General features: G+C 35.8%; 2 protein-coding genes, 1 long non-coding RNA gene and 1 other non-coding gene across 5 annotated transcripts in view; 2 read left to right on the top strand and 2 right to left on the bottom strand.

Annotated features, from left to right (window-relative positions):
- The window catches only part of LOC105466702 (DExD/H-box 60 like), a 213,565-nt gene extending 205,361 nt beyond the window's left edge, over positions 1-8,204 (top strand). Inside the window, exon 39 of the transcript XR_011620831.1 lies at positions 8,095-8,204. The gene's annotated coding sequence lies outside the window, so the exon portion shown is untranslated. The remainder of the gene's footprint in view (positions 1-8,094) is intronic.
- Positions 8,095-27,618, top strand: part of LOC105466762 (DExD/H-box helicase 60) — a 97,033-nt gene continuing 77,509 nt past the window's right edge. For both annotated transcript variants that reach the window (XM_071092847.1, XM_071092845.1), the window contains exons 1-6: positions 8,095-8,204; positions 8,395-8,464; positions 11,293-11,482; positions 12,762-13,103; positions 17,064-17,180; positions 25,817-25,975. In XM_071092847.1, coding sequence (XP_070948948.1) covers positions 8,201-8,204; positions 8,395-8,464; positions 11,293-11,482; positions 12,762-13,103; positions 17,064-17,180; positions 25,817-25,975 — 882 coding nt within the window. In that variant the 5' untranslated portion in view covers positions 8,095-8,200. The remainder of the gene's footprint in view (positions 8,205-8,394; positions 8,465-11,292; positions 11,483-12,761; positions 13,104-17,063; positions 17,181-25,816; positions 25,976-27,618) is intronic.
- LOC112424055 (small nucleolar RNA U13) lies at positions 8,672-8,775 on the bottom strand. The gene has a single exon (XR_003014704.1). It is a non-coding gene; the product is annotated as a small nucleolar RNA U13 (small nucleolar RNA).
- LOC139362283 (uncharacterized) lies at positions 13,051-27,426 on the bottom strand. Its single transcript, XR_011620846.1, has 3 exons — positions 27,292-27,426; positions 15,157-15,329; positions 13,051-13,186 (listed from the first exon to the last, which is right to left on the bottom strand). It is a non-coding gene; the product is annotated as an uncharacterized lncRNA (long non-coding RNA).

A 27,618-nucleotide genomic window follows, 5' to 3' on the forward strand; every position in this document is an offset into this window, starting at 1 on the left:
CTAAGGGCAGGTATAGTGGCTTAAAACATTACAAGTTTATTATTTTGCAATTGCTATGGATCAGAAGCCCAGGCATGGGTAAACTGAGTTCTCTGTTCAGCATCTCATCGAGCTGAAATCAAGGTGTTTGTCAGAGCGGTGGTCTCATGGGACGCCATGGGTGCTCATTTGGGTTGTTGGAAGAATTCAGTTTCTTGCAGCTAAAGGACTGAGGTTACCTGCTTTCTTGCTGGCTGTTGGCTGGGGATTCCCATGTCTTTAGATTTCACCCTGAGGTCTTAGCTACAGTGGCCTTCTCACAACAAGGTAGCTTACACCTTTAAGAAGGTATAAGCCTTCTTTGGGGGAATCTCCCTAGTCTACTATGATGAAGTCTTACATAATGTAACCGAATCATTAAAGAGACTATGCCATTAAATTCACAGGTCCTGCCCACACTCAAAGGGAGAGGGTTATACTGGGTACTGGAAGCCATTTTTAACCCACCAGCTCTTCCCCAGGCAGGGTTTCAGGAGCTTGATGCCTTTCATCAAGTAACTCCACCATTCTGTTCCAATACAGAATACGTGATTTCCTTTCCCTTCCCTTGCCCCCATTTTTTTCCTCTTTACCTCCCCTTTCCACCTTTCCTCTTCCCTCCTTTTTTCTCTTTTCCATTTTTCTTCCTCCTTTTCTTCTTCCTTCTTAAGATTGTTTGAATCAGAATATGGTTAAGACACTACTGTGATTGGATGATAAGCCTTATAAGGTTCTTGCAATTTCTTCATCCCCTTTTAATTTATTCATTTGTAAGATGTGTGGTCTTATGATTGCTTGTTTGTTTTTGTATGTGTGTGTCCTGTTGGGTGTGTGTGTGTGTGTCCTAATCCCTGTGGTGTCATTTAACATATTTTGTTGGCCTCTAAACTTCTTGTAAATTAATCATTACTACTAGCGTTTTGATCAGATTCCGTTTTTTTTTTTTTTTTTTTTTTTTGAGATGGAGTCTTGCTCTGTTGCCCAGGCTGGAATGCAGTGGCTTGATCTCAGTTCACTGCAGCCTCTGCCTCCCAGGTTCAAGCGATTCTTCTGCCTCAGCCTCCCAAGTAGCTGGGATTACAGGTGCCTGTCGCCACGCCCAGCTAATTTCTGTATTTTTAGTGGAGATGGGGTTTCACCATGTTGGCCAGTCTGGTCTTGAACTCTTGACCTCAGGTGATCTGCCCTCCTTGGCCTCCCAAGTTTTGTTTTGTTTTGGCTGGGGGAACTACAGTACTTCAGTGACGGTGCAGACACTTGCCTCTATTTTTGTTGTGCTATCATTTAAAAATACTAAGATCTGTTAATTCATTAGGAGTTGTAAAATGGTGATATTCTGTCATTCCTTCTGTGTTTATTAGCTGCATTATTTCTAGAAATGAATTGCTCTTGTATCTACTCTTTGGTACTGCAATGGTGCAGTACTTAGAAGAAAAGCAGGTTAATTTCTTGATTCCATAAACCATTGTTTTTTTCATATATTGTCTTCAGATGCTATTGCTGGACTTCCTGCTGTGAAAGATGAAGAATTTAGCATTTATATTTATTTTTCTTTCATTCATCCCTTTGTGAACTGCCAAATTGGTTAATTATATTATTATTTTCCTACTGTCAAGGCTTATCATATTTTACAGCAGTTTGTAGATTTGATTCTTGTGATTTGTTTTTATGTTGAGTCAACAGTAAAAAAGAAGTAAACAGCAGTGACAAAATTATGAGTATGTACTCATTACTCAGTGTAGAAGCAATCTGGGAATTGCTGTGCTAAGACATGGAGTTCCATATTATTAAAATTACTGTTTGAAATAGACTTTTGTAAATCTGAAGTACCATGGGTTCTCTTGTTTTTCTTTATAGCTTCCCCTAACTTTTCTAAATCATGCAAAGTTTCATTGTTTTTTGATTGTCTTCATTCTTGATGGGTTTTCCCCAATTTTCTGTATTATCTCTTTAAATAAAATTATCATTTAAGATATATAGTTGGCATTGTGGAAGACAGTGTAGTGATTCCTAAAGGATCTAGAACCAGAAATACCATTTGACCCAGCAATCCCATTACTGGGTATATACCCAAAGGATTATAAATCGTTCTACTATGAAGACACATGCACACATATGTTGATTACAGCACTATTTACAATAGCAAAGACTTGGCACCAACCCAAATGCCCGTTAATGATAGGCTGGATAAAGAAAATGTGGCATATATACCCCATGGAACACTCTGCAGTCATAAAAAAGAATGAGTTCATGTCCTTTGCGGGGACATGGATAAAGCTGGAAGCCATAATTCTCAGTAAACTGATACAGGAACAGAAAACCAAACACCACATGTTATCAGTCATAAGTGGGAGTGGAACAGTGAGAACACATGGACACAGGGAGGGGAACATCACACACTGGGGCCTGTAGGAGGGTTGGGGGCAAAGGGAGGGAGAGAATTAGGACAAATGCCTAATGCATGCCAGGCTTAAAACGTAGATGACGGGTTGATAGGTGCAGCTAACCACCATGGCACATGTATATCTGTGTAACAAACCTGCATGTTCTGCATATGTATTTCAGAACTTAACATTTAAAAAGGTTATATGGTTGGTGAAATTTATGACTTCTTAAAAGTCTAATTACATCTTTTTGGCTTCTCCATGAATCGAATCACTATTTTAGATGCAGAATTCTAGGTTCAAATTATTTTCCCTTTAGAAATTTGAAAATGCTTTATTTTATCAAAACATCCAGGAATGTTGCTTATTTTAATTAGTTCTGTGTACCACGTATTATTTTAATCAATTCATATCCATCGGTTCATACATTTAATTAGCTTGAAAACACAATCAGAGGTGAGTAATATTATTGTTCCAATCTTATAGATAAGTAAATTGAGACTCAGAGATTCTAAATACCTGTCTAAGCATATAGAACTGTAGTATATTTCAGAACCAAGATTAAAATGCAAGTAGTCAGCCAACAGTGTTTGTGCCTTAAACCAGTTCTCATATGGCCTGATTTCCATTTCTTTGTAGCTTTTCTGTCTTTCTCTTTATTCTTGGAGCTCTGCAATTTTAAAAACCTGTGCCTAGATGTAGTTTTCTCTTTTGTCATTATTTCTACTCAGTAGTCGGAGAAACATTTCAATCTAAACACATTATGTTGTTCTTTAGTTCTGGCCTAATATTATTATATTAGTTTAAGTATATATCTTTGATTATTTTTATCCCCACTCATTTTGGAATCTTAGTTTTCTCTTACTAGAATTACTGGTAGGGGGAGGAAGAACTTACTGACTTACTTCTGTATATTTTAGTATTTTTAGAATTTTTTCATCTCTTTGTCTTTTACTTTTATCCTTTACAAAATTTCCTGGACTTTAACCCTCCAGATCACTGACTTAAAATTCCAGCATGCTCATTTTATTGTTCTGCACATGACTTTCTTCTTTGTAAAATTATGTTTTAAATGTGTATGAACACTTGCATGCTTTCTCTTTCTCTTTCTCTCTCTAGCAGCCTGTTATTATTTTATGAGAAATATTTTTAATTCTTTGAAAGCAGTAATTAGAAAACTTTGAAGGTCTTTTCTGTCTCTGCATCATGCTTATTCATCTGGTTTCTTATTTTTGCTTTTTTTGTGTCTCAAATGTCTATTGGTACTAATGTGTGTGTGTATGTGTGTGTGTATGTATGTGTGTGTGTGTGTGTATGAGTATTCAATAATCAGTTACTACAGGTGGCATGTCTCTCCCTTAAGTAACAGAGAAGTGGGGATAATGACTGTGAATTCTGTTTAAGTGTTAGAGCGTGCATGTGTTGGGGCAGAGTTATTAGGGAGCTAGAGGGTATATAAGAGGAACGCCTAGGGTGTGTAAGCCTACTTTAGTATAGGGCATGTAAGAGGAAAGCCTATTAGGCTTTACACACCCTGTCTTACATACCCTGTCCTATGTCATGTAGAGCAGCCTGTAGGATCTCAGACTTCCCATAGGCAGGCTATAGAATCCCTTGATTGTCAAATTAAGGAGGGATTGCCCACTAAGGCAGTTTTATTTTGTCCCCATAGTTATTGTTGAAAAGTTTTACAGGGTTTAACAGGCACCCACATCTCAGTCATAGTTATATTTCATTATAAAAACTGTATTATTCCTTTTAATCTATGTATATTATTTCTTAAAACAATTTCTAAGTTGTCAGGACATAAACAGTTATTAATTTGTTTATATTCAACTACTTAATAAATGAAATGGTTAGATATTGATTTTGTCCTAGGAGTGGCATAAAAAAATTCCTGAGACTCTAGGAGCATCGTGACCATCTGGCAACCTGTAAATTAACTTATTTCATCTTGTAAAATCTGACGCTATACTTTCTGAAGTTTTCTGTAATATACTTGGGGTTAATTCTCTCTTGCCTGTTCAATTCTCACTGACCCATTTTTTTCCATTTGAGCTTGGTACAATTTGGAGAGTTGAAGAAAGATAGTATGGCCAACGCACAATTAGTGAGGTTGAGGATTGCATGAAATGGGTGACAGAGAGTTTTTATGAAGATACCTAATCTCCTTACCTGGGCACAAGACCAGTGTCTGGTTCTTTCCTCCCTCTCCAATATCAGCTCCAATGAGCCACCCTGCCCTGTGCCATGTAGAACAACCCATAGGATCTCAAACTTGTCATGTAGTTTCACAACTTTATGCATTAAACTGATGCTGATTTTGCTACCTGAAAAGTAAATCTCTGTATCTCTCATTTTCCCCAACATTCTGTCATAAGTCTTCATCATCTTTTCAACCTGCTCTCGAAACTTCACAACACAGGACCCTGATCCCTTCATTCTGATTTAGGAACTCTCAATCCTCTAATGGCTTCCTGTGCCATTTCTGCTAGAACACAGCAAATTAGATGTAAGTGTGACTTAGTTGTCTTTAAACCTATCCCAGGTTGTACAAGGAGAGAATCATGCTTCATGCATATTTGCATATGTTTCAGCAAGTACAATGTTTGGTAAAGTGTAGATACTCTATAATCTCTGAAATAAGACAGCAGCTGAGTGAGTGAGAGACCATACTTATGCTCGTGTCTCCATTAAGTGTCCCTAAACATCCCAGCCCATAGTAATTCCATTTTTCTTTTTTTTTTTTAATTTATTTATTATTATTATACTTTAAGTTGTAGGGTACATGTGCATAACGTGCAGGTTTGTTACATATGTATACTTGTGCCATGTTGCTGTGCTGCACCCATCAACTCGTCATTTACATCAGGTATAACTCCCAATGCAATCCCTCCCCCCTCCCCCCTCCCCATGATAGGCCCCGGTGTGTGATGTTCCCCTTCCTGAGTCCAAGTGATCTCATTGTTCAGTTCCCACCTATGAGTGAGAACATGCGGTGTTTGGTTTTCTGTTCTTGTGATAGTTTGCTAAGAATGATGGATTCCAGCTGCATCCAAGTCCCTACAAAGGACTCAAACTCATCCTTTTTTATGGCTGCATAGTATTCCATGGTGTATATGTGCCACATTTTCTTAATCCAATCTGTCACTGATGGACATTTGGGTTGATTCCAAGTCTTTGCTATTGTGAATAGTGCTGCAATAAACATACGTGTGCATGTGTCTTTATAGCAGCACAATTTATAATCCTTTGGGTATATACCCAGTAATGGGATGGCTGGGTCATATGGTACATCTAGTTCTAGATCCTTGAGGAATCGCCATACTGTTTTCCATAATGGTTGAACTAGTTTACAATCCCACCAACAGTGTAAAAGTGTTCCTATTTCTCCACATCCTCTCCAGCACCTGTTGTTTCCTGACTTTTTAATGATCGCCATTCTGACTGGTGTGAGATGGTTTCTCATTGTGGTTTTGATTTGCATTTCTCTGATGGCCAGTGATGATGAGCATTTTTTCATGTATCTGTTGGCTGTATGAATGTCTTCTTTTGAGAAATGTCTGTTCATATCCTTTGCCCACTTTTTGATGGGGTTGTTTGTTTTTTTCTTGTAAATTTGTTTGAGTTCTTTGTAGGTTCTGGATATTAGCCCTTTGTCAGATGAGTAGATTGCAAAAATGTTCTCCCATTCTGTAGGTTGCCTGTTCACTCTGATGGTAGTGTCTTTTGCTGTGCAGAAGCTCTTTAGTTTAATGAGATCCCATTTGTCAATTTTGGCTTTTGCTGCCGTTGCTTTTGGTGTTTTAGACATGAAGTCTTTGCCCATGCCTATGTCCTGAATGGTACTACCTAGGTTTTCCTCTAGGATTTTTATGGTATTAGGTCTAACATTTAAGTCTCTAATCCATCTTGAATTAATTTTCGCATTTTTCTTTAAACTTATTTGTCATTACAGTCATATACTTCTTTGCATTGTTATTGTAATATTTAATATCAGCATGTGCATCACCATTATATGTTCCTTAATACCGTGGAATAGGAATCTCTCTCTCTCTATCATCTCTATCTATCATGTATCTATGTATGTATGTATGTATGTATGTATGTATGTATGTATCTATCTATGTATCTATGTATCTATCATCTATCTCTATGTATCTATGTATCTATCATCTATCTATATCTATCTATCTATATCTATCTATCATCTATCTCTATCTATGTATCTATGTATCTGTCATCTATCTCTATGTATCTATGTATCTATCATCTATCTCTATATATCTATGTATCATCTATCTATATCTATCATCTATCTCTATGTATCTATCATCTATCTATATCTATCTATATCAAACTATCTATCTACTATCTATCCATAAATCACATATGTATCTACTTATCTATCTGTTTCACAGCCCTAACATATTGAATGGCAAATGTCTCAGTATTTAGTTTCCATGACAAAATGCTCAAGTGCATTTTCATCTACCTCTTTAGTATTTTCTTCTCTATTATCTTTGCAGATTCTTCCTCCTCTCTTGATATATTAAATATTAGTATCTTCGAATGTGGATTGTTAGTACTCTTCTCCCATGGTGCTGTCTCTCCCTGACCAAGCAAGCTCATCTACACCAATGGCCTCATTTACCATTAATACTCAGATTACTTACCTCTGCAAATCTAGTCCAGACTTTGTATTTGTCCTCTAGACTTGTGTATTTTACTGCTTACATACCATGGCTTATGGGAAATCTTGAAAGCAAGTCAAATTCAGGTGGTTCACAAATGCAGCCATAATCTTTTCCTGACATGTAGCCTTGTTCTAAAATTCCCAGCCCAGTGAATGGCCTAGTCATCCATCCTGTTACTTGAGCTAGAATCTTTTGTCATCCTTGACAATCCCCTTTCCTCTCTTCTCCATCCACGTCCAATCCAATTCCAAATTATGTCAAACTCATCTCCTAAATGTCCTTCAAGTAGATCCACATCTCTCCAGCTTCATTATCTCAGCTACCATCAAACTATATTATATCAAATTATCATCATTAGTCTCCTGCACAGTAACTTTCTCTCTGCTCTACTAAGAAGCTTACTCCCATCCTCTTTATTTTCTATATTGTAGCTGGACTAATCTTTTCAAAATGCAAAGCCAATCACAATACCACCGCTTAAAATCCATCAATGGCTAATTTTTGATTCTAGGATAAAAAGAAAATTCTATAACATGACTTCAAAGGCTCTGCATGCCCTCCTATTTCTCTAGTCCTCTCTAGTCTTTTCCTGGATATTCTCCACTCCAGCCCTACTGACTTCTTTCTGGAATCAGTGTCACCCACAACCCATCATGCCCCTGAGCTTTTACACATGGTATTCTGATATTTCGTCTCCAGAAATGCTACTTTTTCTCTCTTTTTGCCTAATTAATTATTGTTTATTTCTTAGAACTCAGCTCATGCATTATTTCTTTAGGGAAACTTCCTCTGACCTCTTGACTTTGTCCTTTTTGCAGTGTTCCATTGTTTCTATGATTATCTGATTAATAATTATCTTTAAGCTCTGTGAGAGCTGTCAGCAATGTTGATTTGTTCATTCTTGTATCCCTTGTGTCTAATATTTTGCTTTACATCTAGTAGTTATTCAATACATATTTGTTGAATAAAGACTCATTATCTTTTCTTTTTTGCAGGACTGCCATTTTCATTAAGAACTGCCACTTAGAGGTACCAAAGTAAAGGATATTTGCTAACTTTAATACTTGCCAGTTCAGGTTGGAGGCACAGGCAACAGCAAGAATGGGTAATTTTCCACTTAAAATATTTATTGATTATAAAACAATGTTACTCTGTAAACTACATAGATCTAATGGAATTAAAATAACTACATTACTGTTTTACTTTCTTGAACAATAACTAAATGATAGTGCCTGTAAAAAGGACCAATTGAAAAATAACCCATTCTCTTACTCTCTTTTTTTTTTTTAATTTAGAAAGAAATATTCTTACAACATTTTCACAGCAAATGTCCCAGTTAATTTTGAATGAAATGCCAAAAGCTGAGTGAGTATTATTACAGTAATAAAGATGGGAAATCATATGTCATGTTCCCTGTATGTCTATTTGGCCTTATACTGATGTATAGATAGTTGACCATTGAACAATGTAGGGGTTAAGGGCGCTGAACAACTATAGCAGTTGAGGATCCATGTTTAACTTCTAAAAAATTATTGTTAATTAATTTATTTTTATATTTTTTTTCTAAATTCATGCCAGACAGATTATGAGATAACTTTATAACAAGGGTTGAGTAGGGCACATCCAACACATACACATGAAAACCCAATCATCACATTTATGAACTGCAAAAGGATTGTGTTTGACTTTTTACTCCTCCAAAACTTAACTGTAATAGCTTTCTCTCTGCTCTACCAAGAAGTTTGCCCCCACCCTATCTATTATCTATCTTGTAGCTGGACTAGTCTTTTCAAAATGCAAAGCCCATCAAAATGCCACCTGCTTAAAATTCATCAATGGCTAATATTTGATTCTAGGATGAAGAGAAAAATTCTAAAACATGCCTTCAAAGGCTCTGCCTGCCCTCTTATTTCTCTGGTCTTAGTATAGAAAGTTAAGAAAATCATAAGGAAGCAAAAATGTATTTATTAAGTGGGAGTGGATCATAACAATAGTGACATCTTCAACGGTGCCATCCCCCCAGACTTTCACAACATTCTGTCTGTCAGGCTTCTCTTTCATAGCATTGACAATTCTTTCCATAGATTACTGTGTGTAATGAGCCTTGAAGGTTCTTATGACACTCTGATCTGAAGGCTGAATTAAAGACATTTTGTTTGGGGGTGAGTAGAACACTTCAACATCTTTGGTGTTGAACTCATGGAGTTCTAGGTGGCCAAGGACATTGTCCAATATCAAAAGAACTTTGAATAGCAGTCCCTTGCTGGCAAGGTACTTCCTGATTTCAGGGACAAAGTATCAATTTAACTAATTTGGAAAACGTGTCCCGTTGTCCACGACTTTTTGTTGTACAACTGAAAGACTGGCAGCTGGTGTTTATCTTTTCCCTTCAAGTCTCAGGAGTTGGCAACTTTACAGATAAAGACAGGCCTGAAGATAAAACCAACTGCCTTTGTACAATACAGTAGAGTTAGCTTATTCCTTCCTGCCCTCAATCCTGGTGCTCGCTTTTCTTTTGTACTAATAAATATTCTTTGTGACTTTGGTGTTTTTTTTTTCCAGAATAATTTCATTTGCATTAAAAAACCCTATTCAAGCAAATATCCTTTCTCCTCAGTGATTTCCTTCTGTCTCTTAGTTGGCTAAAGCTGCTTCTCTTGTTATCTTGATATTTTTCAAGCCAAACTTCTTTCTAAAATTATCAAACCATACTGTGCTGGTATTAGATTTTCCAGCTTTAGATATTTCGTCTTCCTTTTGCTTTGTTGTATAGTTACTTTGCTTTTTCTTGAATCACATTAGAGTCTATAACTATGCCTTTTTAGACAATCCCACACCCACATAAAAGCTCTATTTTCGATGTGAGATAAAAAGGTCTTTCACAAAAAAATGCAAGATTTTTATGACTGCTGCAACAATGCCTTCACTAATTTCTTAAAAACTTTTTTTTACAATGGTCCTTACATTAGGTTTATTTATCTGGAAGTGGTGGTCAACTATAACTGCAAGCATCAATCTATGACACACATCAGGCAATTCAGCTTTTTCTTGTAATGTCATAACTTGCTCTGCTTTTTGGGAACACTTCTGGCATCACTAGTGGCACTTCATATGGGTTCCATGGTTTTATTTAGGGTTTATGATATTGCAATAAACATGATGAAAAATACACAAGAACTTTGAGAGATCACTTTTTACTATGTTTGGAGAGAAGTTTACTGAAGAAAAACTGCTGACTCACCACAATACAACAAGAAGTGGCTACAAAGTTATTACAGTAGTACAGTATATACTAGAGTTAATTTTATGCAGTTATGATTTAATAGTGCAGCTTAACATTTATTTACATTTCTCTCAGCTCTGACAGGTGCCATGTATAGTCTATAAGTGTGTGCATAAATTTAGATAATTTTTAACTTTTACAATAGATCTGTGTATATTTTATGTCAGTAAATGCTAAAATAGACTACATATACTTTATGCATTCGTGACATAGCTAACTTAAATTTTTTTTTGTATTTGTAGGCTACATGGTTTGTCTGAGAGTTTTTTCAAATAGTAACCAATTTTCACAAATTTTTCTAATATATTTATTGAATATGTAGTATACATGTATCAGTGTGTATATATATATATATATCAGTATTTATATCAGTGTGTATCTATGTATTATATATCTATATATAATATATATCTATATATAGTGTAGAGTATTATATATAACAGTATATAGAACTATATACACTACTATATATATGTATATATGATTGTTCAACACAGCACTTTCAGAGCTGTATGATAGTGAATGGAAACAGTTTCCTCTTGCTTCATTTGTCAATAGCCATCAGTGAATCCACTTGTAAGGGGCTGAGTTGGATTAAGCAGAAAACATATATAATTTAGGTTTATATGCAGGGTACAAGTACTAGATTCATGATCCAATCAGGCTGTGCCATATGGCTTTGGATAATTTGCTCATCTTGAGCCTAAGATGTGGATAATCCTGCCTTCTTCCTGTGAAGGATAGTTGTGAATGTAGATATATTTGAAAAGCCTTAGTGTAGACACTGCCATGAGACAATTCAGCAAATTTAGCTGTTGATGATAATGATAATGAGCTAATAAAAACGCTGCCTTTTTGGAACATGATTTAATGTGTCTGTGATTTTTGTTTTAACTGTTTTTCATTTTAGATATTCCAGTTTATTCAATGATTTTGTTGAATCTGAATTTTTTTTGATTGATGGGGATTCATTACTTATCACATGTATCTGTGAAATATCATTTAAGCCTGGGCAGAACCTCCATTTCTTCTATCTGGTTGAACGCTATCTTGTGGATCTTATTAGCAAAGGAGGACAATTCACCATAGTTTTCTTTGAGGTAACATGACAGTTGAGTTCTTTTTTATAATATGAGAATTAAAACTAAAATTTCCTAAATTATTTTATATATTTTTTCTTATTGCAAAGTAAATTATATCTATAGAAGTTCGGAAAATTGAAAGAAAAGAAGAGAAAACATGACCCACAATCTCAGCATTCAGAAGTAACCACATTTGAGATTACATTTTATTTGAATGAAGAGAACTTTATTTTAAGGACACACGGGATCATGAGAGAGGATGAGAAAGCTCCTCAATAGCGGCCCAGTTGAACTCTGGATTCTAGTTCTCCTGCTCTGAGAACAACTTCTGTTTTCAAAACTCAGCAGGCAATTTATAGGAGCCCAGAGGAAAATATATGAGTCTAGGGACAGTCATTAATAATGCTTTGTTGGCTAGGCACAGTGGTGCATGCCTGTAATCCCAGCACTTTGGGAGGCTGAGGTGGGAGGACTACTTGAGCCCAGAAGTTCGACACTGCAGTGAGCCATGATCACACCACTGCACTCCAGCCTGGGTGACAGAGTGAGACCCAGTCTCTAACAATAATAATCAATGTTTTATTATGGTTTGTTCTAGGTATTTCCAAAATAAGACTATTTTTGGTTTGCTCTTTTATTATGAATATAATTAATATAGTTTTTAACAATTTCAAATAAAGATATGTATAACCACTACCACCCTTCCTAATCCTATATCTAAAGGTAAAGAGCTTTGGTATGGGTCTTTTCAGTCACTTTGCAGTCTCAATTGTTACATTTCTGAACATGGCTGAATGCTCGCCAGCCATGTTTTGAATAAAGAGCTAGTTTTCCAATCTAATGTTTACAATCTAGTTGGCTGCCCTAATTTTGTTATGCCAAGACAATCTCTATTGCTTAAGGAGGGTTGCAGTAACCTGGAGCAATCCTCTAGAACACAGTGGTTCACCTCAGCTTCCTGATACAGATGATTTATATCTACCACTTGCTTTCTATTCTTTTTCTTTCTAAATGAAATTAGAGAGGAAAAGAATTAGAAAGCGGGAAGGGTAAGCGTGATAAACTCCGAGTATTAAGTGCCTGCTTAAAGGAGATACATGCATTTAAATCCAAGCTGCGATTTTTTTCGGTAAATATCTGTAAGATGGTAGTTAGAGTTTAAGGGTCTATTCCCCGACCATCAGACGGAACAAAACTGTTGGATTTTATTCCTTCCATGCTTTTAATGATGTATTAGCCAACTAAATGATTAAATGATAATTTTGAAATAAAATGTACTTCACCTCCTCCTCCACAGGATGCCGAGTATGCCTATTTCAACTTCCCTGAACTTCTTTCTTTGAGAACTGCTTTAATTCTTCATCTTCAGAAGAATACCACCATTGATGTTCGAACAACATTTTCGAGATGCTTATCAGAAGAGTGGGGAAGTTTCTTGGAGGAGAGTTACCCATATTTCCTGATAGTTGCAGATGAAGGCCTGAACGATCTACAAACACACCTTTTCAACTTTTTAATCATTCATTCTTGGGCAAGGAAGGTCAATGTTGTACTTTCCTCGGGGCAAGAATCTGATGTTCTTCGCCTTTATGCGTACCTTCTTCCAAGCATGTACAGACACCAGATTTTTTTCCAGAAGGTAATTCATATCCAAAAGACAATTTCTTCTAGAAATTTTCAAAATGTTCTAAGTTACTTGACTCAGTTTTTTCTCCTCTTCCTCTAGAAAATTATCAGAGGTTTAACAGATAGGTATAACAATTAATAATATTAAGTAAATAATAATAATACAAATACAGTCATTTATCAAACACTTATTGTTATAAAATTGTGCTTGGTATTTCTCATGAATAATTTTTATTTAACCTTAAAACCAATCTTATAAGGTAGGTATGAGTATTGTCTGTGTTTTACAGATGATGAAATAGATACTAGAATAAGTAATCTGCTCACCAAACACACCAAATGAATAGTAGAACATGGATTTGAAAAGACACAATCTGACTCAAGCCCCTGTGTCCTTAACCACCGCATAATATATTGACCTCAAGGTAATGAAGGCCAGAAATGCATGGAATTAGGCCAAAATTATGCCCCTGTTGCTGAGACATATTGACAAATGCTATTAATATGGTAGCCTTTAATAAGAAAACAATGGAGATGGTCAATAAAGAAGGAAAATAACTGAAACAAGCTTATTTCTTCTTATTAGGTAATCAATAGAATTTTCAAAGTTCTTAGAGTTCGAATTCCATGATGTTATTATTTTGATACATTAGTATATTTGACAATTACTATATTGAAATTTTGGAAGTAAATATGCATACAGATGTATTTATAAATTACTATATTTATATATAAAATAATAAATAATAGCTATAATAATATATAATAGAAATTATAATAAATTTATTTACATAATAAATTATAAAAATAATACAGTAACAGTACATTAATAAAATTAGTACATTAAATAATACAGTTATTTATAAATTACTAAATTTATTTATAAAGTTATAAATACATCTAGTTTCTGCTTATTTTTCACTACTGATGAATTGTGAATATGAAGGCCATTCTTTAATTCATCAAAATCATTTTTCAGACAATTAACATTTGTCACTGTTTGAGAATTGTGTCATACTCCTCATGTATTTGGAAACATTCACATGGTTGCCATAAAATAAGATAGTTTGTATTGCTTTAGTTAGTACAGTCATGCATCACATGGATACATTCCAAGAAATGCATCATTAGATGATTTCACTGTTGTGTAAACATCATTAGTGTACAGACACAAACCTCGATGGTATAGCCTATGACACCTTAGGTTATCTGATATAGCCTACTCTTCGTAGGCTAAACTTGTATAGCATGTTACTGTATTGAGTACTCTAGGTAATTGTAACACAATGATAAAATTATTTGTGTATCTAAGCATATCTAAACATAGAAAAGGTACATTCAAAAATGGTATAAAAGATTAAACATGATACACTTGTATAGGGTACTTACTATGAATGGAACTTGCAGGACCAGAAGTTGCCCTGGGTGAGTCAGTGAGTGAGTGGTGAGTGAATGGGTAGGCTTAGGACATTACTGTACACCACCGTGGATTTTATTAATATATACAGTTTTCACTTTGGCTACATTAAATTTATTTTAAAAATACTTTTTAATTTAATACATTAACATTAGCTTACTGTAATTTTTTATTTTGTGAATTTTAATTTTTAAAAATTTTTTGACAGCTGTACACACACATTATACAACTGTACAAAAATATTTTCCTTCTTTATTTTTCTTGAGACAGAGTCTACTCTGTCACTCAGGCTGGAGTGCAGTGATGTGATCACAGCTCACTGCAGCTTCCACGTCTCAGGCTCAAGTGATCCTGCTGCCTCAGCCTAGAGAGTAGCTAGGATTACAGGTGCACACCACCATGCCTAGCTAATTTTTGTATTTTCTGTAGAGACAAGGTTTTGCCATGTTGCCCAGGCTGGTCTGAAGCTCTGGGGCTCAACCAATTCATCTACGTCAGCCTCCCAATATGCTGAGATTACAAGTGTGAACCACTGTGCCTGGACTTTCTTTCTTTATATCATTATTCTATCAGCTTTTTTTCTATTAAAATATATACTTTTTACTTTTTAAGCTTTTTTCTTAGAAGATAAAAAGATGCAAACACACACATTAGCCTAGGCCTCCACAGGGTCAGGATCATCAACAGCAACTGTCTTCTACCTCCAGATCTTGTCCGCTGGAAAGTCTTCAGGGGCATAGCACACATGGAGCTGTCATCTTCTATGATAACATGCCTTCTTCTGGAATACCTCCTTAAGGGCCTCCTGAGGCTGTTTGGCAGCTGTTTTTGAAATATAAGTGAAAAGAGTATACTCTAAAATAATAATAAAAAAATTAGTATAGTACAGTAAATCATAAATCAGTAGCAGTCATTTTTGTTATTATCAAGTATTATATACTGTATATAATTGTATATGCTGTACTTTTTTTGTTATTTTTTTTTGGAGACAGAGCCTTGCTCTGTCGCGGAGGCTGGAGTGCTGTGGCACGATCTTGGCTCACCACAACCTCTACCTCCTGAGTTCAAGCAATTCTCCTGCCTCAGCCTCCCAAGTAGCTGAGACTACAGGCACGCACCACCATGCTGGGCCAATTTTTGTATTTTTAGTAGAGATGAGGTTTCACTATGTTGGCCAGGCTGATCTCGAATTCCTGACCTCATGATCCGCCCGCCTTGGCCTTCCAAAGTGCTGGGATTACAGACGTGAGCCACCACACCCAGCCTATGCTGTACTTTTATATGCCTGTCAGCACACTAAGTGTGTTTACACCAGCTTCATGAACACTTGAGTAGTGCATTGCGCTGTGGCGTTATGATGGCTATGACATCACTAGGCAGTAGAAATTTTTCAGCTCCATTATAATCTTATGGGATCACCGACATATAAGTGGTCTATGGCTGAAGGAAGCGTTGTTATGTGGCTCATGACTATTATTAAACTATTTTCAACTCTGGTTGCCTACTCTGAGCAGGAATAGCCCTGGGATTCATTTTTATATTGGGAGGAAGTACTGTTATTAATTATCTCATTTTACTCTGTTAGAGCAATTTCTAAATCTGAGTTTTAAGAGTACCTACACATATCCTGTCTAATCTTTCCTTAAGAATAATTTTTTTTTTTTTTTTTTTTGAGACAGAGTCTCTCTCTGTCACTCAGGCTGGAGTGCAGTGGTGCGATCTCAGCTCACTGCAAGCTCCGTCTTCCGGGTTCACGCCATTCTCCTGCCTCAGCCTCCTGAGTAGCTGGGACTACAGGCCCCCGCCACCACACCCAGCTAATATTTCACATTTTTAGTAGAGATGGGGTTTCACTGTGTTAGCCAGGGTGGTCTCAATCTCCTGACCTCGTGATCCGTCCGCCTCGGCCTCCCAAAGTGCTGGGATCACAGGCATGAGCCACTGCGCCTGGCCGAATAATTTTTTTAATGAAGAATTTAATTTTTGTTAAAGTAATCTATTTCTAATTCGTTGAATATTCACCTTAAAGAAGTTATGTTATTAGTCAATTTGAGGATTATTTGAAATATGATTAAAAATACAATGTATATTGAAAATGGCTGCTGCTGGGTGATAGGTACCTGAAAGGGGGTTATACTGTCTTTTATTCATGTGTATGTTTGAAATTTGTTAAAATATATGGCATTAAATGGGGATGATGGTGTTTTGGAGGGTGCTGGAAGTGTTCTAAAATTAGATTGTGATATTGGTTCCAAAGTTGATAAATTTACTAACAGCTATTGAATTGTAACAAAATGAATGTATTTTATGTTATGTTAATTATACTTTTATGAAGCTGTTAAAAAACAAAATATACTATATTCCTAGGCAAAAATTAACTTTCAAAGACACAATAATGATGTTCAATGGGGTTTAAACTTACAATTACATTGGCATATTTTTTCCTTAGAAATATATTGTAACATAATTATATCTAAAATATGTAATTTTCTATAGTTGAAAAATAACTACTTATTTTATTTATAACAATTTTTCTGATTTTTCTTTATTTTACAGAATAAACGGAACTTTAAAGATGCTTACGTAACCCTGCTTAACCAGTTGAAAAGATTTAAGCTTTCAGCATTAGCACCTCTTTTTGGAAGTTTAAAATGGAATAATATTATGGAAGAGGTAACAAAACGTTTTAAAAAGCTTTGTATTTGAACTAAGTTTTTAGTTATAGAAAGGTTGCAAAAATCGTGCAGAGTTCTCATATACTTCTCATCCAGCTTCTCCTAATGTTAACATCTTAAATATGGGACATTTATGAAAACCATGAAATTAACATTGTGTTAATCCTGTTAACTAAATTTTAGAACTTATTCCAATTCCACTGACTTTTCCACTGGCATCCTTTTGCTATTTCAGGATCAGTCCAGGATACCACATCCATTCAGTTGTCAGTCACACTTTTGAGTGTCCTCCAGTCTGTAATAGTTTCTCAGTATTTTCTTGTCTTTCATGACCTTGAAGGTTTTGAAGACTACCAATCAGTTATTTTCTGAATGTCCTTCAGTTTGGACTTCTTTGATGTTTTCTCCTGATTGGAATGAGGTTATACATCTTTGGCTAGAATGTCACTGAATTAATCTTGGGTCTTCAGTGCATCCTAAGAATATGTCTGAGCATTGGTTAAGTTGGTGCCTGACAGTTTTCTCTACTGTGAGTTTACTATCTTCCCTTTGTAGTTAATAAATCTTTAAGGACATGCTTTGTGACTATGCAGATCCTGTTTCTTCTCAAACTTTAGTTGATTCACTTTAATGTCCATAGCAGATCTTGTCTGCAAGAATGATTATTGATGATTTTGCCAAATGGTGATTTCTTATTTCACTCTTTCCTTGGAATTCCACTGTAAGGGACAGCTGTCCTAGTGCTGCCATTTATTTGTTTACGTCAGTATGGATAAATATATTTATTTTATATTACAGGTTAGAATCCAACATTGTAATTGTTTTGGAGCTCAACATGTTCCAGGTTTGAACATCAGAAGCACCTTTAGGTTGGCGCCTGTGTTCTTTTACAAGCTTTCATCTTTCTATACTTTCTAACTTTCTGAAATCACAAGATGGTTGGGTCTCATCTTGTATTTTCCCTGCCCCACCCCTGAAATTAACTACTTTGCCAAGGAAGAAGGCATTTAGAAGTTCAGATCTGAAAACTTTGTTGGTGAATTGCTACTGGAGTGTCATTGCTACTAGGACTTTTCAGCAAATGGAACTAGGATTCAAATCCATAATGGTTTATTTTACCCCTCCTCTTTCTTTATTTTTAATTTCTTCAATCAGGAGAAATCCAGCTTTCATTATCTACAATATATTCACTTATTTGTTCAGTTCTAATACACACATGAGTTATTTTATTTTATTGATTTTGATTTTTATAGATTCAGGGAATACATGTGCAGGTTTGTTACATGAATATCTTGCATAATGTTGAAGTGTGGTTTTCTAGTGTACCCATCACCCAGTGTTGTACTCAGCAGGTAACTCTTCAGCCGTCACTCCCCTCTGACCCACCCCTTTTTGGAGCCTCCATGTCTATTATTTCCCTCTGTATAGTAATTTTGTAACTGCTAACCATACCCTGTGAGAAAAAGTCAATGATATTATGATGTTTATGTGTAGTTCTCTTTTAACTGTAGCCATAGAATATGTTAATACACTGTTTCCAAAGTTATTCAGGTTAGTGACTTTTTCATCTACCTCCTTTGGTGTGGTTATGTTATCCTTTCTTATTTAATACAGTTACATTCATTGGTTAGTGTTTGTATTTCATCTTGGGTCCCTCCCACCTATTTCCTGGTTGTTTTTAATTATGTTCATTTTGAAAGGTTTGTGAAAGGTATAGGAAACATTACGACCACCACACACACACACACACACACATATTCTGGTGTTAAACACATAGATCGTAGCATATATATATATATATTCATATATATATATTTATATATATTCATATATATATTCATATATATATTCATATATATTCATATATATTCATATATATTCATATATATTCATATATATATTCATATATATTTATATATATTTATATATATTCATATATATTTATATATATATTTATATATATATATATATATTTTTTTTTTTTGAGACGGAGTCTCGCTTTGTCCCCCAGGCTAGAGCATAGTGGCGTGATCTCAGCTCATTGCAACATCCACCTCCCAGGTTCAAGCAATTCTCCTGCCTCAGCCGCCCACATAGCTGGGACTACAGGTGCCCGCCACCATGCCCGGCCTATTTTTGTATTTTTAGTAGAGATGGGGTTTCACCTTGTTGGCCAGGCTGGTCTTGAACTAATGACCTCGTGATCTGCCCACCTCGGCCTCCCAAAGTGCGTGAGCCACCGCGCCCAGCCATAGCTTCTATTTTCTTGAGTGTTTTTATCATAAATGCATGAATGTTTATTAAAAGTATGGATATAATTGTATGATTTTTCCTCCTCAGTTTTATTAGTATTGTATAGGGTATTAATGATTTTCCCAGTATTGAAGCCTCTCTGTATTACTAGAATAAATCCAACTTAGTCATGGTGTATTGCTTCTTAATATGGTGTTGGATTCTGTTTACTAATATTTTGTTTAGAATTTTTGCATCAGTATGCATGAATGATATTTCTGTAATTTTGTTTCTTTGAATTGCCTTTATCTGGTTAGATGTCAGTGTGATATGTTCTTCATAAAAAAGATTAGAATGTCTTCTCTTCTTTTTCAATATTGTGAAATAGTGTATAGATCATTGGGATTATCTAGTCTTTGAAGATCTGATAGAAATCATCTGTGAAGCTATATGGTCCTGGTGCTTTTTTGTGAGGTAGTTTATTAATTTCCTGTATTTATTCCATGGCAATTGACTTCTTTGGGATTGTTAACTCTAATGGGGTCACATTTAGTAATTTATTCTTCTGTGAAAATTATCGATTTCACTTAAGTTTTCAAGTGTATTTGCATTGAAGTTTGTGAAGTAGGCTTTTGTGGTTTATCTTCTGTTTCAATAATTACTTTCCCTATTAATTTTTATTTTGTGTATTTGTGAGTTCTCTTGTTTTTTTTTCTGATCAAGTTAGCTAGTGGTTTGTCTGTTTTTAAGTTATTTAAAACCAAGAATTTTGATTTATTAATGAGATCTATTGATTTTTCAGTTTATTATGTGCTTGCTTTCATCTTTTACTTTTTTTGGTTTTTATGTTGCTGTTTCTTTTTAGATTTTTTGGGGGGCTGGGAACTTACTCATTTTAAAAATTCGTTTATTTTTATTGTTAAACATATTTAGTGAAATAAACTTTCCTCTGAATCACTGCTTTAAATATATCCCATAGATTCTGCTGTAAATTGTTTTTATCATTAAAAAAAAAATTCTGTAATTTCAGTTTGTATTTCCTTTCACCCAAGTTTGACTGAATAGAAATGTTTTTAAGTTCCAGATTAAAGCATGTTTGTGATTTTTTTTCTTTCTTTCTTTTTTTTTTTTTTTTTTTTGAGACAGTCTCGCTCTGTCACCAGGACAGAGTGCAGTGGCACAATCTCGGTTCACTGCAGCCTCCGCCTCCTAGGTTCAAGTGATTCTCCTGCCTCAGCCTCCCGAGTAGCTGGGACTACAGGCTCGTATCACCACGCCCAGCTAATTTTTGTATTTTTAGTAGAGACAGGATTTCACCAAGTTGGCCAGGATGGTCTCGATCTCTTGACTTCGTGATGTGCTCGCCTTGGCCTCCCAAAGTGCTGGGATTACAGGCATGAGCCACCGCGCCCGGCTACATTCATAATTTTTAAAATTTCTTGTTTTTCCCACTGCCTTTATTGTATTAGGAAGATGTTAACATATAATTAATTTTTATGGATGTGCTGGGGACATTTAAGACAAATGAAGATTCCCTATCACCACAATGTAGTTTGATTTATAAGGTTTACTCTGTTCATTATGGTGGTTTAAGTCTTTTATCCCTTAACTTATTATTTTTTTTTGTCCAACTGTCTCTCTTGTGTATTAAAATTTGTTATTATAGGTGAGTTTCTCTATAGAGTTTATCTTTTGTCATTTTTATTTCACAAAGTTGGTTGCCATGCTATATGTTGGATAATTTTTCATAAAGGATATCTTTTCATTATAGATTATGGCTTTTAGAATAAGACTGCTTTTCTTTTTCACATGTAATGCTTTTGAGTTTGAATTCTACTTAGCCCAATATAAAGATACTAACCTCTGCTCTCTTTTTGTTTCCATTTACCTGGTAGAATTATGTCCATTCCTTTATTTTTAGTCTTTCTGAATCACCTTGTTTTAGTTGTGTGTCTTATATATGGAATGTGGTCCAAGTTGAAATTATTTTTTTCTTTTATAGGTAAGTCTTACATTTACTGATATGACTGATACGTTTGGTCTTGATTCTATAATATGTTACAGGCATTTATATTCCAGTGTGTTTGTTAAGTTTCTTTAATTATGAGATGTGTATTCTTTGCTATTTCGTTTAAACAATTTTAAACTTTGGTCTGTTTTACATGTTTCGTTATGGTAATTACCTTTGGGCTGTACCATTTTTATAAAAAGAATAATCTCAATTCTCTGTTTCCTTATTTTACCTTTCACTATGTGGTTTCTGAGGTTTTAGTTTTTCTCAGTATCCTCTAGCACTCATTTATTGTGTATAGTGGGTTTTCTTGGATTATTATTTTTAAAATGTTAATTTTATTATTAAATTATCATTATTACTATCATTTTATTATTTATTATTTTTCATTGAGACAGAATCTTGCTCTGTTGCCCAAGCTAGAGTGCAGTGACATGATCTTAGCAACCTCCCTGCCTCCCTGATTCAAGCGATTCTTCCACCTCAGCCTCCTGAATAGCTGGAACTACAGGCCTGCGCCACCACACCTGTCTAATTTTTGTTAAAAGTGAGTTTTTGTCATGTTGCCCAGGCTGGTCTCGGGCTCCTGGCTCCAGCTTCCCAGAGTGCTGGGATTATAGCCACCGTGCCTGGCCCAGTTGTGTTGTTGAAAAGATGTGTAATGATAAAAATATTTTTCTGTCTTTCATTTCCCCTATTATTTTTCTGACCTTTTTTGGTTTTTATTTTATGTCATTTGGTTGCTTTCCTACCTTTCTTCATTAAATTTTATTGAGATTATTCTCCTTCGGGCGTCTTGTAACTTATTCTTTATTTCTGGATAGCTTTGCATTTTTCTAAGATTATTTTGCTGAATTAATTATTTATTGTCTTTCCTTCCTTCCTTCCTTCCTTCCTTCCTTCCTTCCTTCCTTCCTTCCTTCCTTCCTTCCTTCCTTCCTTCTTTCCTTCTTTCCTTCTTTCCTTCTTTCCTTCTTTCCTTCTTTCCTTCTTTCCTTCTTTCCTTCTTTCCTTCTTTCCTTCTTTCCTTCTTTCCTTCTTTCCTTCTTTCTTTCTTTCTTTCTTTCTTTCTTTCTTTCTTTCTTTCTTACTCTGTTTATCAGTTGCTGAACAAAGATCATTTTTTGGCTGGGCACAGTGGCTCATGCCTGTAATCATAGCACTTTAGGAGGCTGAGGCAGGTGGATCACAAGGTCAAGAGATCGAGACCATTCTCGTCAACATGGTGAAACCCCATCTCTGCTAAAAATACAAGAATTAGCTGGGCATGGTGGTGCACACCTGTAGTCCCAGCTACTCAGGAGGCTGAGGCAGGAGAATCGCTTGAAACTGGGAGGTGGAGGTTGCAGTGAGCCGAGATTGCTGAACCCAGGAGGTGGAGGTTCCAGTGGGCCCAGATTACACCAATGCACTGCAGCCTGGCAACAGAGTGTGACTCCGTCTCAAAAAAAAAAAAAAAAAAAAAGATCATTTTTTGTATGATCTCATGCTTGTTTGAGTATATCCATATTTAGAATGTAGACTTAGAGATTTCTTCTGCTTTATGGTTGCTGTTTTTATTATTACTTTCAGAGGTAATGATGAGATTTTTTCACACAATTTGTGTGAATTTTTTTCCTGCTATTATTTTTTGCAATAGCTCTCTATGTGCTTTCCTTTTGTTTTAATGATATTGAGGTTTGTTACAAGATACTTCAATTTAATCCAATCCAATTAATTTAATGTAATATAATTTAATTTAATGTTATCGTTTTCTGCTAGCTTGTCAGAGTCCAGGCATGTTAGTGGGTTTTTTGTTAGTTTGTTCGTTTATTTGTTTTGGTAGTGGGCGAGTGGTTTTGAATCTTCAGATTATCTGCTTTTCTTCTGACTTGCAGAGCCCTCAAATTCTTCTTTGTCTTCTTTTACCCTTTCGCCACTTAGTTGCCGAAGGATACTTCTTCCTTTTTTTAAAGCTTCCTTTTCTTTCCCAAAGCTGCTTTCAGAAAATTGTCCCCTTAGGTAGTTCCTATCTTTCAAATAGTCTCCATTCTTTTTAAAATTTTTAAATTAAAAAAAATTTTTTTGATTGACACATCGTAACTATATATTTATGAAGTACAATGTTTTGTTTTGATATATGTATACAATATGACATGATTACATGGAGCTAATTAACATATCCATCACCTTGCTTACCTATCATTTTTCATTGTAAGACATTTGAAATTTATGCACTTATTTTGAGATATATGACATTATTATTGGTTGTAGTCATCCTGCTGTATAATAGATCTCAAATCCCATTCCTCTTTTTTATCTGAAAGTTTGTACCCTTGGATCAGCAAGTCTCCATTTCTCCCCTCACCCCCTGAAGAGAAGAGTTTCTCTTCTCTATCTCTATGAGTTCAACTTTGTTAGATTCTACATGTAAGTGAGATCATTTGGTATTTGGCTCTTTTTCTTGGCTTATTTCATCTAGCATAATTCATGTTGTTTCATTCATGTTGTTGAAAATGACAGGATTTCTCCCCATTTTAAATGTTCGATAGTATTCCATTGTGTATATATACTTCGTTTTCACTGTCCGTTCATCTGTTGATAAACACTTAGGTTAATCCATGTCTTGATTTTGTGAACAATGTGTCAATGAACATGGGAGTGCAGATATCCCTTCAACATACTGTTACAAGAAAAACTTCAGCTGAATTAAATTTAAAGGAGCTTAATTGAGCAATGAACGATTCACATATCAGGCAGCCCCCAGAATCACAGCAGATTCAGAGAGACTCCAGGGTGCCTCGTGGTCAGAACAAACTTATAGACAAAAAATATAAAGTGACATACAGGAATTGAAAGTGAGGTACAGAACAGCTGGATTGGTTACAACTCTGCATTTGCCTTATTTGAACACAATTTGAATGCTCAGCACTGTATGAGTGGTTGAAGTATGGCTGCTTGGATCGGCCAAGACAGTGATTGTTACAGGAACATACTCGTAAACTGGGTTCTCTATCTTGTCTACCTATTAAGTTACGTTGCAATTTATCCACAAGGATTCAAATATGAAGTATGAAGTCCTTCTCAAGCCATATTTAGTTTGCTTTAACCATACTAATTTCAGTTCCTTTGGATACATACCCAGACATGGGATTACTGGGTCGTATGGTAGTTCTAATTTTAGTTTTTTGAGGAAGTTTCATACCATTTTCCATAATGGCTATACTGATTTACATTCCTACCAGCAATGCATTAGAGTTCTTTTTTCTCTGCTTCCTCTCTGACACTTGTTATCTCTCATCTTTTTGACTAAAGCCCTTCTGACAGATGTGAGGTGATATCTCATTGTAGTTTTAATTTGCACTTGCCTAATGATTGGAATAATTAGTAGCACTGAGCGTATCTTTCGTGTACCTATTGGCCATTTGGTTTTTTGTTTGTTTGTGTGTTTTTAGTAATGTCTGTCCAGGTCCTTTGTCTATTTTTAAATTGGATCATTTGTTTTCTTACTATTGAGTTTGAGTTGTTTCTATACTTTAGATCTTAACTCCTCATTAAATGTATGGTTTGGCTGAGTGCAGTGGCTCATACCTGTAATCCCAGCACTTTGGGAGGCCTAGGTGGATGGATCATTTGAGATGAGGAGTTTGAGATCAGCCGGGGTGACATGGTGAAACCCCATCTATACTGAAAATACAAACATTAGCTGGGCAGTAGTGGCACGTGCCTGTAATCCTAGCTACTTGGGAGGCTGAGGCAGGAGAATCGCTTGAGCTTGGGAGGCAGAGATTGCAGTGAGCTGAGATCGGGCCACTACACTCCAGTCTAGGTGATAGAGTGAGACCCCGTCTCTAAATAAATAAATAAATAAATGTATGGTTTGCAAAATCTGTGGACTGCCTCTGTTTCATTTATTGTGCAGAAGATGTTTACTTTGATACTATCCCATTTGGCTATTTTTGCTTTCGTTGCCTGTGCTTTTGTGGCCGGCCATATCCAAAATATCATTGCCCAGGTCAATGTTGTGGAGCTTTCCTCGTATGTTTTCTTCTAGTAGTTTTACGCTTTCAAGTCTTATATTTAAGTCTTTAATCCATTTTGAGATGCTTTTTGTATATGGTATGAGGATCTAATTTCATTGTTTCTCTCGTTATACAGTGAGCTCTTTTATTCTATGTACACAGGTTTCCTTTCATCTCAGAACAATTTTATCATTTCTTTTTTTTAACTTTAAGTTCAGGGGTACCTGTATAGGATTTTTATGGAGATAAACTTGGGTCATGGGGGTTTGCTGTACAGATTATTTTGTCACACATGTATTAAGCCAAGTAGTACCCACTAGTAAGATCACTTACGAACAAAAATATTTTTCTAAATAGCATGACATGTTACAAGTTTTTTTTCTTTGACAGGCACACAAGACTGTATCTATGCTTACACAAGTCTGGCCAGAAGGATCTGACATTCGGCGTGTCTTTTGTGTTACCTCATGCTCATTATCCTTGAGAATGTACCATCGCTTTTTAGGAAACAGAGAGCCCTCCTCTGGTCAGGAAACTGAGATCCAACAGGTGTGGTCGTTATAACTTTACTGAGAAATACTATTTCTCTCCACTTTTGAAATTTTGTTGATTTGTATCTTTCATTTCCTCTATTTGGTACTTCATGTTTTTCTCTTATTTATATAAACTTCAAAAAATAAAACTGAAACTTGTGTCTATCAGGAAACACTTACTGTGCCATTAAATGATTTAATGTTTTACTATGTGGATGTTTCACTTAGTATATATTTAGTCTAAATCATCCAAAAGAAAACGAAACAAGACAGGGTATTAGCACTTGGCGGAGGCCTAATATGTGTTTTGGGCTTTTTGTATGCATTGTGCCATTAATCCTCACAACAGCATTGAGAGAAAGGCATTAGTACTCCCATTCCACCTACGAGAACACTGAAGTTCAAATAGTCCAGGTAACGTTTTTCAAACCAAAGGTACTAAATAGCAGTGTGGATTGAGCTCAGGTCCATCTTGTGCAGGTTCCACAATACCAAACTGCTTTCTTTTTTTTTTTTTGAGACTGAGTCTCGCTCTGTCGCCTAGGCTGGAGTGCAGTGGCTCGATCTCGGCTCACTGCAAGCTCCGCCTCCCGGGTTCACGCCATTCTCCTGCCTCAGCCTCCCGAGTAGCTGGAACTTACAGGCGCCCACCACCACGCCCGGCTAATTTTTTTGTATTTTTAGTAGAGACGGGGTTTCACCGTGTTAGCCAGGATGGTCTCGATCTCCTGACCTCGTGATCCGCCCGCCTCGACCTCCCAAAGTGCTGGGATTACAGGCGTGAGTCACCGCGCCCGGCCCCAAACTGTCTTTTAAAAGAACATTCCTACTGTAGCGTCTTGGCATCATCCTAGCTGGAGAGATACTAAAGTTTTTAACATTCTTTATGGTCAGTAGGGTCCATTCAGAATCTGTTGGCCAGTCTGGATTCTTTCCCCCAATATACAGTTGTCTCTACGTATATGTGCTTATGGACGTGCATGTTTACACATACACACACACATACACACACACACAGACGCATGTGTATACATACTATTCTGTATACAGTCTACCTACTGTGGGATTCTTGGCTAAAGATTTATATTAAAGAGAAATGAAGTTTCTGAACATTTCAGAAATGTTCAGGGCTCATATCTTTTACTTAGCATCCTTATAATTGTTTTTCCAATTATCAGACTGAATATATTTTTAGTGAAACATTTTTTCATAACTAGACATAGTATTTTAAATCACACTCACAAAGATGATACTAAGTCAAATCTGCCTCTCTGGAATTTCTAATGATTAGACTCTATTTGGCCTTCTGGAGGTGCCCTGATGAAATCTTACACTTGTTTTGTTGACAGCTCTGCAAATGTTTGAAGATAGCTATGACGTTCTTGTCCCATGATGTCAGATGTGTCCACTTCTTTACCTGTGTTCTCGCAGGGCAGATTTTTCAGATATATTACCATCCTGGTATCCTTGCCCTGGTCGTTTTCAATATTACATTTAAAATATGATGCCTTGGATGGAATAGAGCATTTAATGTGTGACTCCATCAAGGTAGAGGCCTGTGAAAATACAACTTCATTAGTTGCTTGATCAGCTCACGTAGAGTTCGGCTTAACTAAAAATCCTGAAAAATGTTTTATTTTAAGTGCTATTCAGCCGGCA

The sequence above is a fragment of the Macaca nemestrina genome, chromosome 3, assembly GCF_043159975.1.
Source record: "Macaca nemestrina isolate mMacNem1 chromosome 3, mMacNem.hap1, whole genome shotgun sequence".
Taxonomy (NCBI): domain Eukaryota; kingdom Metazoa; phylum Chordata; class Mammalia; order Primates; family Cercopithecidae; genus Macaca; species Macaca nemestrina.